Below are 17,260 nucleotides of genomic sequence, written 5' to 3' on the forward strand. Positions count from 1 at the left end.
CATCAGTTTTCTAGGACTAGGGCCCCCTCACAGTGCATGGTTTTTAAGGGGAAATAAACCCCACCAGAGTTGAATCAGTTTATATATATTTTTAAAATACCTATTGAATTACCTGATTTAAGTGAAATTAAATTTGGAGAATTCAACTTCACATGTTCAAACAGCATGTATAGAATGTCATAATACTTGACAAAATGTTATCCTATTTGATTATATTCTAAATTAGGTGTACACATGGGGAGAAATATTAGCCTATCTTATAGCTTAATGAGAGTAGGAAGGGATTTCAGCAGCTATTTAATTCAGTCAGTAGGTAAAAAGAAAGAGCTTTGCTTGTCCAACATCTTCCTGAAGATCTACAAGCAGGGGATATTTATTTAACACTTTTCAGAGTAGCTTATTTCACTTTTTGACAGCTCTTATTGTTATGCAATTTTTTCTTAGGGCAAGTCCAAAATTGCTTCCTTGAAACTTCTACTCTTTGCTCCTAGTTCTAACCTACCGAAAAGTCTAATCTCCTTTCACATGAAATTCCTTCAGATACTAGAAGCTAGCTGTCATGTGTCTCCTCCCCACCTCACTCACTCAATAACACCCTTGTCTCTCTCTGTTAAACATAACCTTGTTCCTTCAGTTCAATCAATCTTCATTTAATATGGACTCAAAGGGCTTTCATACTGGTTGCCCTCTTTGAAAAATCCCAGATTGTCAAGTCTTTCTTGAACCCCAAGAGCTGAGAACAATACTACATTTAATGTCTGATGAGGGTAGAGTACATAATGTGATTTTTATCTCCTGAAAGTGAAGGACAACCTCACCCACCACACCTCTATTCCTAAGTATAGAGTTCAAGATCAAATTAGCTTGTTTGGCTTCCACCTGACACTCCTTACTCATGGAGTTGGTAGTTCACTAAAGTAATGGTTGATATTTCTCCTTCCAGCCTTTCTGGCCTCTGGACTTAAAAACCATGCTCCCCGTCATCCTCTCTAGCTCTCTTTTGTATGTTTGTTTTCCCTCATTATAATGTACTCCCCTTGAGGCCACGGAGCTGTCTTTTTTTCTTAAATGGTTGTATCCTTTACACCTAATAAATGAAAGATTTTTCCATTTATCCCTTTTGAATCTAAAATTCACAAGATCTTTTTAGGTCCCAGGTCCCCCATTCACTGTTTGCTATTCTTTCTTGCTTTGGACAATATACAAAATTAATGAAGATCCCTTAAATTCCTTTACACAAGTCAAGGATACAATGTTTAGCAGCACAGGACCAAGTACTGATCAGGAGGGTGCTTCAGCATTTCTTAAACCTTTTCTACTTATGACCCCTTCAGCACATAAATTGTGGGTCATGACCACAGCTTAAGAAGCCCTGAAGGGGTCTCTGATGGAAAAAAGATTAAGAAACCCTGTTCTAGCGATACCCTGTCTTGTTGATTTTTAACTTCTCTGAGCCTCCTGAAGCCATCTGGTTCTAGCCACCTTATCTTCATTTCCTTACTTTTATCAAAAGGTCAGCCAAAATCTAGATAATTATACAGTAAACAAAAAAACCCACGATAATTATGTAAACTATATCCACAGTATGCTTTTATCCACTAGTTTAATAATCCTGTTTCCCCCCCCTTCCCCCTTCCCCTCCCCCCCCCCCCCCCCCAAAAGGAAATGAGCTAAATCTGGCATTCTTGCTGAACCCATGCTGGCTATTTGTAATCCCCACTTGACTTCCTAAGTGTTGGCTAGCCATTTCTTTGATGATTTATTCTAGAATTGTACCCAGAATTGAAGTCCAAATTCACTGACTTGTAGTTTTCAGATTTTTCTCTTTCATTTTTTTTTTTAAATTGTGACATTTGCTCTTCTCCAAGTTTGTGCATCTCTTATTTGGCACGATCTTAAAAGTATCGTTAATAGAGGCTCAGGAATTAGACCTGTCACTTGAATCAGGTGACTTGAATTCATTCAGATGTTTTTTAGGTGTTCCTTCACAAGTCTGCTTATTTTGAGCATCAAATTCTTGTTAGACCTTTTTGTTTTTACCATTTCTGGTATAAAGGAGATTCTCCTTTGTAGAGAAAACAGAAGACTGGAATAGTTCTACTTTCTGTTGTCAGCTATCTTCATTCCATCCACTTCAATGGTCCTGTCCCTTGGTCTTCCTTTTAGTTCCAATATTATTTAAAACAAAAACCTTTTTGTTTGCCTTTGCATGTTTTCCCAGTATCAACTCTGAACTTTTGCATCTCTTATCTGTTTAATAGGACTGTACCTCTCTGTTATAGTTTAACTCTCTTAACCTGGCCTTGTGTTCGTCTTCTGCATATTTCCTTAAAAAAAATATGTTGGTTGATGAGAGCCTTCTGAATCTTTGTCAGTTTCTTCAGAAAAATACCATTTTTTCCCCTTTCATTGAAACTGTTTCCCTTTGTGTTAAGAATTTTTTATTGTGAGTTTTTCTTGTCTCTTGGACTAACTTTCCTTGAAGCATATTAGTCAGTTGCTCCAGCCTTTCTTTCCTCTGAACTCTTTGACATCAGTTTTCCCAAAATCTAGAAGTCATGGCAGACTAAGTCAGTGTTGCTTCAGTTTAATTAAACATATCTTTTTATGTGTCTTCAGTGTGGACTTCCTACCAAGATTGTTGCCTAAATATGAGGCAGGGTGCCCAGCTCCCAAACACACACTTTAGCAAAATCTGAAGTTCTTAGTCCAAATAATGATCAGAAAATCCAGTGAAAAAGTACAGCATGTGACATCTTCCACCCCAAAAATGCAGTCAGCTAGTAGCCTAGGAACAATAGAAAATGGACCCCCTTCAGCAAAAGGGAGTTGCCAGTGTGGCCAGACAACACACAGGTAGACAGGGTGGCATGAGAAGAAAACCCCAGAATGTGAACTTTGGAAGTCTTGAGGAGCAGCAGTAAAGCTCTAAGTACAGTACCAACCATTGTGTGCCAGGGTGTTCAGACCTGAACAACCCAGACCCACAGATTCTGAGGTTCCTAACATTGTCTTGAAAATCCATAATCCAGGCTTATAAACAAAGTAGCTTAACCCTGTAAAGTTGAATATAATGTTACAGGGAGCAAACAGACCTTGAATGGAGTAGAAGCAACTTTGTAAGGGCTTTGGAGGGAGAGAGAAGTATTCATTAAGCACCTATTATGTTTCAGACACTCTGTTAAGCTAATTTACAAATGATCCTCATTTAATCCTCCCAAAGACCATGGATAGTAGGTTCTGTTGTTCTCTCCATTTCACATGTGTGGAAACTGAGACAGGTGGAATGATCATCTTTGGTCACACAACTTAAAGATCTGAGGCTAGATTTGAATTTAGATCTAACTCCAGACCCAGCACTCCATCCGCTGTTTCCATCAGAAAGCTGTAAAGAAATGACAAAAGACGTGATTTCAGAGAATCCAGAAAATCATTGAAACAAAATGAAGTGATGATAACCAAGAGGACAGTTTATATAAATACAACAGTATTGTAAAGAAAAACAACTTTGAAAGACTCAAGCACTTTGCAGATTGAGGTTTTTTTTTTAAGACATAGCCAATATGGGAATTTGTTTTGTTTGACTTTACAAGTTTGGAATGGGTTTTGTTTTTCTTGTTTTCTCAGTGTGATGTAGTGGGGTGGGAGAAAGAATGTTGACCTGAAAATAAAATAAAATTTAATGAAAAAGAACAAAGACTTAAATACTCTTATCAAGCAGTGACCCACTATATAGCTCAGTAATGAAACATAATCTGTCCCCTGGTTAAGGCGATGGAGAAATAAGTTTTTATTTTTAAAGCACCATGTGAATTTGTTTTGCTTATTTGTAACAAGGATTTTTTTTCTTCCTTGGTTAATTTGGTAAGAATGAGGGGGGTAGAAAAAAGAGGATTAGCAATAATGATGCAAAAAAAAGGCCATTTGAGACATTTTTAAAATGCACATTAGAGAACAGAAGGAAATCTAGATGAGTAAAATAGTTTTAAAAATAACATGTGGAATTTATTCTATGCTTAAGATCCATATTATCCAAAATGGATATTCACAATTTTCTTGTAAAGTTCTTTTTTTGTCCTACTACATGTATGGAAATGTACTCCTTTTATTTGTGTGTGTGTGTCTGTGTGTGTGTGTGTGTATGTGCAGGATTTTAAAAACGGTTATTTTAAAATAATACCTTCTGTCTGCTAGCAACTGTACTAGGAGGCATGGACATACAAAAACAAGAAAGAAAAGTCTTTGTGCCCTCACATAATTAATTAGTATTGTTGGGAAAGAGAAGAAAGGGGAAGGTACATCACATAGATAAGAAAATGCAAGGTAATTTGAGGTTGGAGACAACAGAGAAGTCTAATAGGGAAACTGAGCCTTGAAAGATTTGTGAGTATTTAAATAAAGTTGTCTTAGCGCTCATCACTAGGTTGGTCATGGCTGCAGTAGCTCTTGAAGACCTTCAGATGAGTTACTGTCTGTATCTTTAGTGGAAGTCTATACACTGATGAAGTTACATATCCTTAAAGTATTAAAGGATTTCAACCATGGAGCATTTTGGAGCTTGAATTACATATTGATAGTCTCATAAAAGCTAGTTTGGGGGGATCCAGCAATATAGAATACTCCCAGGATACGGAAAGGGTGATTGAAGATATTAAACCTATTTTCATATTACAAAGATGCCCTTTATTAAAATACAATCCTAGGAGAAAGGGTGAAAATTATTTGGCTTTTAAGCTTGTGTAATATTTTTAAACTTGTGCTAACATCTGTCTAAAGTAAAGCATTAGGAAATAGAATGTCATAGAGGGCAGAAATTTTTTTAGACTTTCTTTTAATAACTTGCTCTTGAAAGAATCCTTTTTAGACCAGACACTAAAAGGCAATACTCTTTTGAATCTTGGTTCTTGGATCCTTCCCAGTATGATCCAGATGGACAAATTAGCATGCTCCTATAAAAAGCTTTGGCGACAGAGTTTACCATTTTCATTCTTGGAAAATGATACTTCATTTACACTTAAATATTTAATGCCCTATTAAAAGCAGAGGTTAATTGTGTGAATTTTAGACCCATAAAAGTAGATAGCAGCTGTTAGAATTTCAGTAGGTGAGTCATTCAATCAGCCTTTTACAATTTGAAGTTATTTCTAGATCAAATTTGGAGACATAATTAGAATTAGGTTAAAATGTAAGAAAGATTTGAGTATTTTCAAGTTGATATGATGCAAAAACGATCAGTTATAGGAATAGGTTCTCCTGGCTTCTTAGTGCAGGAAACTTTTCCTCACAGTGGCTTGGAATGTTTCAAGCTTGTCTGTTAGGCACTAAATTTTAATCTTCACTTATCCACTATTAGGGCTTAACTGCATTTGGATTTAACTGCATGCCTTGCTAAGGGTAGTTAACATTTTGAAACTGCCCAGAATGATATATCTTACTAGATACTTTATTAGAGGTAATAGTCTTCATATTGTGTAATGGGAACTACAGTTTCATAGAGTTGCATATAGAGCTTTAGTTTAATTAGATGATGAAGATACATGTAAGATTTTTCAGGTGTTAAATTTACCTCTGAGATTATACTAGTTAATTTAGACATTTGCTCTTTTCCAACCATAGCATTTCTTAGACTTTAACTATGAAGCATTTTGGGATTTGGATTGTGTTGAGGAAGGTGATAAATGCTTGTTTGAGGCATCTGGGTGTATGGAATTCTTTGTCATAGACAAAGAAAAGAGCATCAGAGAAAATTAAATCTGTTTTCATGTTATAAAATTGGCATATGTAACATGATTTCATATATTTTAGAGGGCAGAATATCTTTAGCATAGGAGTCTTCTCATAGATCCTTTTCACATAGCATAAGGGGTGTTCCATATAGCACGATTGAGAAATGCTGAGGTAAATTCTTTAGGTGGGTGCTTTGCAAGTCAGTCCTCTCTTAAATCCAAGTATTGAGTAGGATTTTGGGCCTTATCTGTGAATTCTCTTATGTCTGTTTTTCTAGTGAACAGAAGTCACATGTAACAGATTTAGTTGTTTTAATAGTATAGCCCACAAAGCATGACTGACAAGAGTGAAAGCAGTGAGGATGTCTGCTCCTTTTTGTGTATTAGTAGTGTTGCCAGTGTCTTTGCTCATTTTCTAAGAAGTACTAGGAATTTTTACCTAGAGATGATTGCATTTCATGCTTAACAAAATTAAGTAGCACCCTCCGAAAGTTAATAGCCTAACTTGACTGACCGGTTGATATTGGCACATTTTTAGAGTGGACACTGCTTCAGGTTTCATTCCATTATTGCCAGATTTGAGTATTTGACTGGACTACTAAAATAACTGCCCAGTTGGCCTCCATGATTCCAGTCTCTCCCTTCTTCAATCAGTCCCCCACAAAGCTCTGAAATTGTCTTCACACAGAACAGATTTGACCATGTTACATGAGCACATTTTCGAGCCGCTCTTGTTCATCTCAGAGAACACTTGACAATTCATTTTGTCATACCTACTGTACACCTTCTTCAGTGTTTTTATTCTTTTCTTCTCACATACCCCAACTATGACCAGGCTCCGCCCCCCCTTCCTCATTTCTGCGTATGCAAGTGTCTTCCCCTTTAAAACCCTCAGGACAGAACCAGTCTAGCCCTGCACCTTCTCTGTCCCTTTGGAAATGCTTACATTCTGAAGAGACCCTGGTGTTTTCTCCTCTTTAGGATGTTTACGCTATATCATGCAACTCTTCCTAATTGCTCAGATACGTTTCCTTTCTAGGTATCTTTGGGCTCTTGTGTTTGTATTTCAAAGTTCTTACTAAAGGTTCCCATCAATTGGAGAATGACTAAACAAATTGTGGTATATGAATAATGGGGTATTATTGTACTTTAAAAATGATGTATGTGGTGAAGACAGAGAAGACAGAGGGATCTACATGAACTGATGAAGAGTGAAGTAAGTCAAGAAAACAATACACACAGTGATCACACAAATCCAATGTGAATGTAACAGCATTAAAAACATCAGGTATGTCTGAAATAAGGATATATGGCAGGAGGTGGCAGGTTCACAAATGATGCACATTAAACATGTTTTGCATTTTTTCCAATGCATTGATCAGTTGTGCTCATTTGTTTCTTTTTCCTGACCTTTCCTCTCCTTTCTTGTCCCCTCCTATTTAAAAAAAATCCCCTTCTTCCTCCCGCCTCCCCCCCCCCCCCCCCCCCCAGGTAAAAATTTTTGTGGGATGACTCTGAAAAGATGGGGAAGAGAGATGGGGGAAAACTAATGATGCAAAAATAGCACCAATAAAAATGTTAAAAAAAATAAAAGATTCTACTAAGCTTTAATCTTTTCCTTAGAAATTGAAGTTCTCTTTTATTAAAAGTTAATTTTTTACCTTTTAGGATTATTTTTGCAAGGAGTTATTCTTGATTTTAAGTCTGTATTGTTTGCTTGTGGAATATTTTATTCTAAGGTCTGTTGTTTTAATAAATCTGCCAAATCTTGCATGACCTGATTCTTGCATTATTTTTTTTCTTTGACTGACATGGGAACTCTGGATTTTGGCCCTGACATTCCTGAGACTTTTCTTTTTGGGATTCCTTTTAGAGAGTGATTCATGGATTCTTTCTATTTTTATTTTACTCTCTGGTTCTAAGAGAGTGGGGATTCTTTCATTTAGGATTTTTGAAATCAATGTCCAAGCATCTTTTACCTCTTCCCCCCGCCCCGGGTTTTCAAGGAGTACAATGATTCTTAAATTATTTCTCCTTAACCATTTTCCTATTAATTGTTTTTAAATTGGATATCTTATGTTCTAATTTAATGTTCACTTTGTTCCATGACGTTTTCTTGCTTTCTTATAGAGTCATTGATTTCTATTTAGTTTTCAGGGATTCTGTTTCTTGGATAAGGTTTACCAGTTTCTGTTTTAAATCATTTCTTCTCGTATTTTTCTAGTACTTTTCTCTAAACCTATTTTATTTTTAAGATCCCTCTTTATTTTTTCTAGCTATTCAATTAGTACTTGTAGAAAATTCATTTTCCCCTCTTTAAATCCATACTTATAGTCAGTCATTGTGGCATTACTTCCTCTTGATTTGGGTAAATGTTTAGATTTGTATAATTTTTGATAGGGACTGGTGTTTTCTTTGATTTACTTAGCTATCTAACTTTAGTTTCTGAATTAGGGCTTTGTGCCAAGGCCAGGCATCTTCCCATGCTGCAGTTTTCAGTGGTTTTTGCTTGGTTTCCTTGTAGATTAACTGCGTCCACTGGACTTGCATAAGTTTTCCAGATTTTCAGAACCTTCTGTGGCGTCTCTCTTTAGATAAGAGCTGGAAAGGTAGAGGAATCCCAAGACTAGAGTTCCCTGTTCGAGCATTGTTGAGGTCAAGGTGGTAAAGATTTTTTATACTTTTCAGTAGGCAGGAGTTCTTAGGGAACTTGTGATTTAAAAGGGTTATAGGTAAAGTTTGTATAGATCATACTGTAGTGTAAAACATGTGCCTAAGTATGCTTAATAGGTGACTGGGGACAGAGTGGTTAGTTCTTAAAGGAACATGCACATTTAATATCTACTTCTGCAGTTATTTTACACAGAGTTCATCTGGAAATAACCTAAGGTGATGGGGGGAGAGATGCTACATGCAGATGTGGTTTTAAGTCTGAAACATCACCAAGTCAGCTAACCAACTAAGGGTCAGGACTGACTAAGGAATAGCAGGCTGCTCCCATCAATACCTTATTAGACAAGATAAATGAAAGGGAGTGTACATATATCTAAGTCTAGGATATATGTTTGGTTGGTGAGCAGTAAATGTCTCTATGACCCAGTATACAGCCAGTTCAGCCAGTACACAGCTGGTTTAGACTAATATTCTGTAGCTGCTGTAAGAGGAGGGGAGATAACGGTTGTTTCTGGGGCAGGCTATTCTTGGGCAAGGGAGAAACTGCCTGGGATAGTGCTTTAAGGCTGTGGAGAAATGTGATTTTTAGAGAGAAATGTGATTTTAGAATTGGGGTCCAAGTACAGGCACCCAAGCACCCCCTCACTTTGACGCTGTGGGCCTGGGATCATGCTCTTGGTGGCTTCCAAGTTTTTCACTTTAATGTCTTCTGACCTTCCTGGGTCCTTAATCACAGTGGCCAACCTCAGCAGCTTACCTCTTCTAAGAAGTCTTCAAAGCATATGCTCTATTTTACCTAAGGGAGAGTTGGAAACATCTTTGTATTATGTTTGTGTTCATCTTGAAATCTACCCTAGAATGTAACCCTCTTTTGGGGGTGGGTTGGACTGGGTTTTTTGTTTGGTTTTTGGTGTATGTTTGTACGTTTAGGGCCTAGCATAGTGTCTGGGATTTCTTTTTGTATTGGATTGAATTAGAGTGAGATTCAAACCTGAAATTTTTTTCTCCTAATTTCTGCTAATTTAAGTTCTTAATTTTTCAAAAGCACATATTATAAGTTTGGATTAGTGTACTTGGGTAGCTGATCTTGGCTTTCCAAGCCTGATAATAAAACAAGATTTCAAATTTGAGGCCAGATTATTAACTAAAATGGAAGTCCTAGACCAGGAAAGCAATTGAGTGCAGTTTTTAGACCCTTAAAAATGCTGCAGTCTGCATAGATCACAATAACACCAGCTCAAAGTGCCAAAAGTACTAGCATTAATTTTCTTTCCTGGAGGTTTCCAGGTTCATAGGACTTCAAAAATGCTGACATAACACAGAATTAGCATTTGAAACATTTCAGGTTAGAGAACAGATTGATTTGTGTATGGATAAAATGGGCTACATCAATCCATACCTAAGAAAATGGAGAGAACAGATTTAGTGTTTAATAGGGGGGAAAAATTGGAGAAAATGGAAACAGAAAAATTGACTTTATCTTTTGCGTAGCCTTAGCGAGGAGAGAGTGAGGAAGAAGCTAAGGTAGTGGAGTTTGATCAGTTGATTCCTAGATGTGTGTGGCCCACTGAGGCTTTTTATGTTTCAAATGCTAACTCTTTGAGAGTCTCTCATGACCACAAGGATTAATCTCTCTGAACTCAAAAGTGAATCACTGTAGCATATTAGCTGTCTGGAATGATTCCAGATATGGTTCTCTCTCTCTCTTTTTTTTTTTTTTTTTGCCTTGGTAATGTCTGATGTGAAGATATGTTGTTACTTGCCTGCCTCTTCCTGCCTTCTAACCTCTGGTATTTTAGAATCTCTTTAGGGGAGATAATAACTGACCATCTCGACACAGATATCAAATGCACTCACCACTGGTGTATTGACCTTGGTGGTTGACCCATAAACCGAACATTTATACACTTTGAATTCTTGTGGTATTTCGGTCAACAACCATCACAAGTAAGTAACATGTGAAACATCTTTTGGGCTGATTTATAGCTGCCTTCAGTAAATTTGGCCACTTTTAAGGGTTATGACTCTGAGACACAAGTTAACTAACTGAGATCTCTTATTCATTCCTCTTTCAGAATTAAGCATTATATTCAATTCTGTCTTTTATCTTTAAAAGATTAAATACTGTACTAGAAGAAAGTTAGTAATGGTAGCTTGCTTTCTTATTATGGGGTAAAATATAGAAAGACCTACGTGAGAATTAAGGATATCTTTTAGATTTTGTTAAGGTTTAGCTTGCAGCTTATATTCAGAAAATTTAAAAAAAAATTTTTTTCCCTTCTTTCTTTCCTGATCATTGTTTTCTAATTCATATTTGTTTCAAACTTTCTAGAGTTTTTTTCATTCTTTTCTGTGTAGGTACAAATAGGAAGCAAAGACTTGAAAAGCTCTTTACAGTTAAGAAGCTAAAAATAGGGAAATTCAAGTACAGGCTCTTCAGCGGCATCTAGAAATGTTCCCTTCTCTCCATCTCTGTTCTCATTCTCTCAGCTTCTGCTGCATCCTGTTTTTCTCACCCTACTTAGATGAACCCATTTTTACTGATGTGCATGCTTTTCTACTGGTGCAAGCTATAAGCTTTCACTGACTTTTTATCCTTTGTGATTAATACCATGGTTTTTTTTTTTTAATCCTTTATAGATGATCCATCCAAGTAACTAGAGACTTCTACCTCCCTTAATACTGCATGGAGTACTTGCACTGTCCAACTGTTTTATTTAACTCTTGCCACATGACCAGCCGTCATCTCTGTCATATTGTTAAAGATAGGTCATTTTCACAGTTTTGTTTTTTTTTTTTTTAAAGGTAAAACAGATGTATTCTCAATTGACCTATTTGGTAGGAATGTAAGAGTATCATTTGTTCTTGTCCATTCTTTTGGGATCTTCCCCTCTTTTAAATGACTTGAAAATGAATCTCTGAGTTCCTTTACATGTTGTCAACTCTAGCTCATATTTTTCCTTATAAGTACAGATCTTCCTCGTAACTTCTTAAATTTTGAGTGTTCTTTTTTTACCTCTTATATTGGGTACTGAGGTGCTGGAGTTCACGTCATAATTTCATTGTCATTTGAGACTAAGTAGATGACTATTGAAATATCAGTTCATAGTTACCATTTTATGTTTAATTTATTGTCCTTCTAGTTTTATCTAAAAGCATTCTTGGGAAAATTGGTTTTAGCTGGATCTAATGCTAAGCTCCTTGCAAGATCATTTTCACCTCAGCTGCATTTTGCTGGCTAACGAGGTGATACTACTTAAAAGTTTTTTGTTAACCTCCCATAATACTTTGCAAAAAAGCTACCTTAGGCTGCCGTGTTTCTCTACTTTCCATGGATATAAAATGTTGATTTGTTTAATCTCTTTTGGCCTCTTGCAGGTCCTGCATTGCTTAAAGTAGTTGCTTTGTTATCAATTTGCAGATTCAACAGTGTATTTAACTGAAGCTGAAACTTCTTTAATCCCATAGTGTATTTTCATCTTTTTCCTTTTTTCCAATTTGGTACTCAGTGTGACCTTTTGCCTCTAAACAGTCTGATCTACCTACACATAGACAGCTCATTTTGAAGTGATTACTGCTTTTAGAGCTAGTTATTTCTTGTCAAGATATATAGTTAGCTAAATTATTTTGTGGTGTTGTTAGTGAATGCAATTTTCAATATCTCCTTACATACTCTTAAATTGTGAAGACTTGAGGTTTCTTAGTAATAGGCAAGCCTTTGGCATTTTTTATTTCTTGTTCCCAAGCTAAATATTCCCCTTCTATATCCATCTTCACATTAAAATCATCAAATATTAAGACTAATTACATATAAACAAAAAGTATCCCATAATCTAGCAGCCAACTTTGTGGCAATAATATATCTTTATAATTTACCTAAACTCTTCCTTTAATGGACAATTTATTATTAGGCCTGTATTTTTGAAGCCTTTGAGTCTTAATAGAAACTCTCCATCAGAATTGATGTCTCAGTCCTTCCTTATTGCAGTGATGTGTTAGAATGGGATTTTGAAGATTTGTTTTGTAAAATATATTTTCATTGATTTTAAAAAAACTATCTAGATTTTTCTTCTATGTCTTTTTTCATTGTTTTCCCAGCGAACTTTCCCTTCTAACGAAGACTTTTTTTAAGTAGAAAAAATAAATTCAGTGAAATCGATCAACACGCAAAATTTGTTAAGATTTGTCTTAAAAATGCTCATTAAACGGCTAAATGAAGAGGGTAGATCCAGACTAGAGAAATATATTTTAGATACATGTATGAAGATTATTTTTAGCCCTCCGTTAATTGGGATCTAGTTTACACTTTCATTGTTAATTCTCATCTTCTTTGAAGTGTTGCCAGAGTCTGTTTAGCTGAACAGGTGTTTCAATGTCAGAAGTGTCTTTACTTTTCACGTCTTTGTATCTAGTAGGAGCCCAATCTTGTCAGTAGTTTAATATGCTTCTATAATGAGGGCATTAGTTATTTCACGTGTGACATTCTGTGTATGCAGACTGCAAAACTAGTGTTCTGCTTTAAAACTTTAATTCTTCTCTATTTCGGATATTCTGACAATTTTTAACATGTCCCCTTGTGACCTGTTCCTGAACCACCTGGTACTTCTGACAGTTCCTCCGTTGCCCCTGAAATACAAACTATTTTACTTCATCCTGTACAAAATTAGGAAGGTAGATATATGATAAAGGTAAAAGAAAAATAATAAGCATGTGCTTAAATACCAGATGTGGATTGCCGTGTCTGACCATGGAGATGATCTGTAGCAGTGGGCCCTTTCCTTAGCACAGGATGTTACCCTAGTTTTTTGCTTCTCAGACTTGAAAGACCACATTTGTTTTTCCTAACCAAGAAGAGGTTCCAAGAGTGTGTTGTTTTTAAGAAGTTGCAGAATCAGAAATTATGTAAGATCCTGTCCAATTTATCCTGATTATTTTCCTTGTTTTAAAAAGAGAATTTTTTATGTTTGGAATTGACTTGGATTATTGTTGCCATATTGTTGCCTTCAGTATTTTGCTGTTTCTGGCAATGTAAAGGGGCCAGAGTTTGCTAGCTGCACAAGTGTGCAGGAGTCCTGCGGTTAAAATGCCTACACTGGGTTCTAGACCTATAATTTGTCAGCTGACAGTGGACAGGAGAGTTGTTTTTGTTCTGTCTACCAGTTAAGGTACTAATGTCCAAGAAATGCTTTCCAGAATGTTATGTTTACTTTTACATGAAACTTCTTGGTAGTAAAATGAATTCATAGCAACTTAGATTTTAATAGTTCTAAGTAGCGTGAGGTCATTTATAGACTCCAGATTATGGGGAGAATTACTTTTGCTGAAGTTACTGTTGTTATATTATCCCTTGCTATGTTATCCCCTGCTTCCCTCCAAGGTAAGGATTTTGGGTTAAACATTCCTATAAAATTCACCTTGAGCTTACAACTGTAAAGACTAGTCTAATTCCAGCTCAGCATACAGCTTCAGTGGAATTCAACTTTGAATTAGTGTAATTAGATTTGATTTGCTTTGTGATATAATTTCTTATTTTTTAGATGATAAAGTATATTTACACTCCCTTTGTAGATATGCCCTCCATTGATACAGAACACAAATCATGTACGTTTCTTTTCTGGTAGGTAGTACCCAAGCTATTGGAGGCCTTCTTTAGGTTGTTCAGTTCATAGTTTGATTTATTGAACACTGGGCAAAGACTTCATTTAGAGAGGCAGTAGACAGTTTTTTAAATGGTATAATTCGTACTACCCTCTGTTCCCTTTTCTGCCATTAAATAACCATCATTGTGAAAACTGAGGAGGTCACGCAATGATTCATTACTATTTTTTTTTCTTTTCATAGGTTGCCATGGCCAAATTATTTATCACTTTTGTTGCCAACCATTACTGGTGATGAAACTCTCTTAGTTAAGTTGACTCTGGCAGCAGCCTCAGTCTTTTCCATGCCAGAGCCATATTTAAAGCCTTTTCAAACATGATAGAACCTAGTAACACTTATGCTCTAATGTGATAGCCTTCAAGAATCAAAGACCATCAGTCAGACTTGGTGGTCAGTTAATTTGAAGAGTCAAAAATAAAAATAAATTCAACTTTTCTTCTTTTACAGGCACTTGCAGCAAATGCAGGAACGGGATTCGCTGTAGCTGAGCCTCAGATTGCAATGTTTTGTGGAAAGTTGAATATGCATGTCAATATTCAGACTGGGAAATGGGAGCCAGACCCAGCAGGAACCAAGACCTGTTTTGGAACAAGAGAAGAAGTTCTTCAGTATTGTCAGGAGGTGAGGTGTTGGAATCTTCTGTTTATTTTACTTCTATAATTTGGGGTTGTATAAAAATGGACAGGTTTTAAATACCTGACTGTTGGTCACTTACATCTGAATTCGGCCTTTTACTGGGCTTATTATTGAGATCTCATTGGAGCTTTAGCTGCGTACTTGAAAAATTCTGTTTTGGGAATGGTGCTTTTACAGCGTATCCCAGAGCGAGGGTGGATAGGAGCTCACTTTAGCTGCATTGTTTTGACTCCAAGATTATTAAAAAAAGGTTTTATCTTATAAAGATGACTTGATTTCCGGAAAGTCCCCATTGTTGTATATTGTAGTAGGTGGTAGTGGCTAAAGGCTTCCACCTTTGTCTGAATGCCTAAAGTTGAAGTCAAAAATAGCACTTGACCCAGAAAAATCTCATTTTTTGACCTAGAAAATGATTCCAGGTGTGTTGTCTGTGTGTGTGTGTTTGTGTGTTTTCATTGAATCCTACCTTAGAAATGTTAGTGGAGTGATTTTTATCCAGTAAAAGTCTTTGAAATTCTGCAAACTTCAAAATTCTCAATTGCACTGAGAGATGCAATTTTGTTATGTGTGTATGCATGCCTGTGTATATCCTAATAGTGCTAATGTGGGGAAGTATGAAATAAGGAGCTGTAACAGTATGGCTGTAATTTAAAGTCCTTTAATTTATAATATTACAGTTCTAAATGTAAAAAAAAATAGAATGGGACAAAAATCTAAGGGTTTTTGTTATTGTTGTTTTTTGCCTAATGCCAGTTTTCTTTCAAATCTTTACGGAGGATTTTTGCCCTTGTGCCTTGTCCATGTTAATGTGGATGTTGTTTAATGTTGCATTGGCAAAAAAAAAAAAAAAGTAATCATTAGTTACTAATGTTGCTATTGTTTTATAGTAGCAGTTACTATAATGTTACAATGTACAACCCTTTCCCAAATTTGTATCCTCCTGCTCTTTTTTCAAGACGTTTCTCAAGTACCACTTTCTCTACAAATCTTTTCTTATTAATCTCAGAAATTGTGATTCCCATCTCTCCAATTGCCTTGTATTTATTATCTTCCTACTTGTTCTACATATGCTTAATTTATGTAACTATTGTTTCTCTAATAGGGTGTAAATTCCCTGACAGTAGGGATTACTTCATTCTTACTTTCTGTATCTACATTACCTTTGTAGGTGGATATCACTTGAAAGAAGGGACCTGAGGAAGAAAACTTTAGGGCATATTGAAAAGAGGTGGAAAGGCTCTACCTCTAGAGCAGCTTGCTCTAGATTTGGATGCTTGGAATATCCATCTTCAAAGATGGTTTTATTGTTTGATAGTTTCTCTTCTTCCTCCTTCCCCTTGATAGATGTATCCAGAACTTGAGATCACCAATGTGATGGAAGCAAACAAACGGGTTGTTATTGACAACTGGTGCAAGAAAGGCAAGAAACAGTGCAAGCCTCGGTCTCACATTGTCGTTCCCTACAAGTGCATAGGTGAGTGTTTTTTGCTGCTTCTATCCTTAAGTTTTCCTTCTTGTGGTGGGGAAAGAAGAGTGCAACCTTTTTTTCATAGCAGATCTTGATAATCTGGCTTCCCTTTCCAGAGTATCTAATTCTGAGTATCCTTTTGCAGTTAAAGCAAACAGATTGCTTCTTTTTCATGACACTAAGTATCCATATTGCCCTTAAAACAATCTGGCTATGTCCCCAGATTGGTTTGAGGCTAATATCTTAAAGGAACACACATATAGATTTTCTTCTTAGATCAAATCAGCATTCTAACATGTGCTTTATATATACCTGCCTTGAACAGTGAAGGGGTACCATAACTATGTGGAATACTGTAGTTTTAAGGTATTTGTGACTTTTTGAAACTGATTTGCTACTTTATTTTAGCAAGGCTGTAGCATTTTGTTTATAGGGAAATAGGATTGTTGCTTTAAGTTCTCAGTATATATCAACTGATGAGAAATACCATCTAATCATTCATCTTCTGAAATTACTTCATTGTATTTACCATGTTGATGGTCTGATTTGGGAATTAACTTAATCTTAAAAAGTAAAGTAGTAAAAATCATTTTTTCCATAATAGAGAAATGAAAGATTCAACGACTACAAGTGGCAGTTTCTTTTATTTAATGCTTATTGAATGATCAAGGGAGGGGAGAAGTTTGAAGAAGATACAAACTTGAATTTTCATTAGTCCATAGTACATTTTTTCTGCCTCTGAGCAAAACAGCATCACCTTCAGAGTTTGAGGAGAACTTCGACTAACAAACCAATTTTGTGTAAACATATACAGGCCCTAGCTAACTCTCCAGTAACATTTGCTAATTTTGCACAAATTTCTGACTTGATTCAACAAGTTCTTGAGTTGGGGGTAGGTGGGGATGAGTTGTCTCTGATGATTCTGCAGAAAGATAATTTTTGATACCACTACAAATTATATTTGTCTTGATGTTTATACATGCTTTTAACAACATAACAAGATGACTTTTTGTTCATTATGATTACTTTGAAATACTGCTAACTATATACCACCAATTAAAAAGAGAAAAGATTTGCATGCAGACTTGGATGCACCAAA

At 36.0% G+C, this 17,260-nt stretch overlaps 1 protein-coding gene across 3 annotated transcripts in view; it reads left to right on the plus strand.

The window, feature by feature from the left end:
• APLP2 (amyloid beta precursor like protein 2) overlaps positions 1-17,260 on the plus strand; it is a 92,956-nt gene that overhangs the window by 47,823 nt on the left and 27,873 nt on the right. For all 3 annotated transcript variants that reach the window (XM_072611599.1, XM_072611600.1, XM_072611601.1), the window contains exons 2-3: positions 14,505-14,678; positions 16,038-16,167. In XM_072611599.1, the coding sequence (XP_072467700.1) occupies positions 14,505-14,678; positions 16,038-16,167 (304 nt within the window). The remainder of the gene's footprint in view (positions 1-14,504; positions 14,679-16,037; positions 16,168-17,260) is intronic.

This window comes from Notamacropus eugenii, chromosome 5 (genome assembly GCF_028372415.1).
Source record: "Notamacropus eugenii isolate mMacEug1 chromosome 5, mMacEug1.pri_v2, whole genome shotgun sequence".
In the NCBI taxonomy this organism is placed as follows: Eukaryota; Metazoa; Chordata; class Mammalia; order Diprotodontia; family Macropodidae; genus Notamacropus; species Notamacropus eugenii.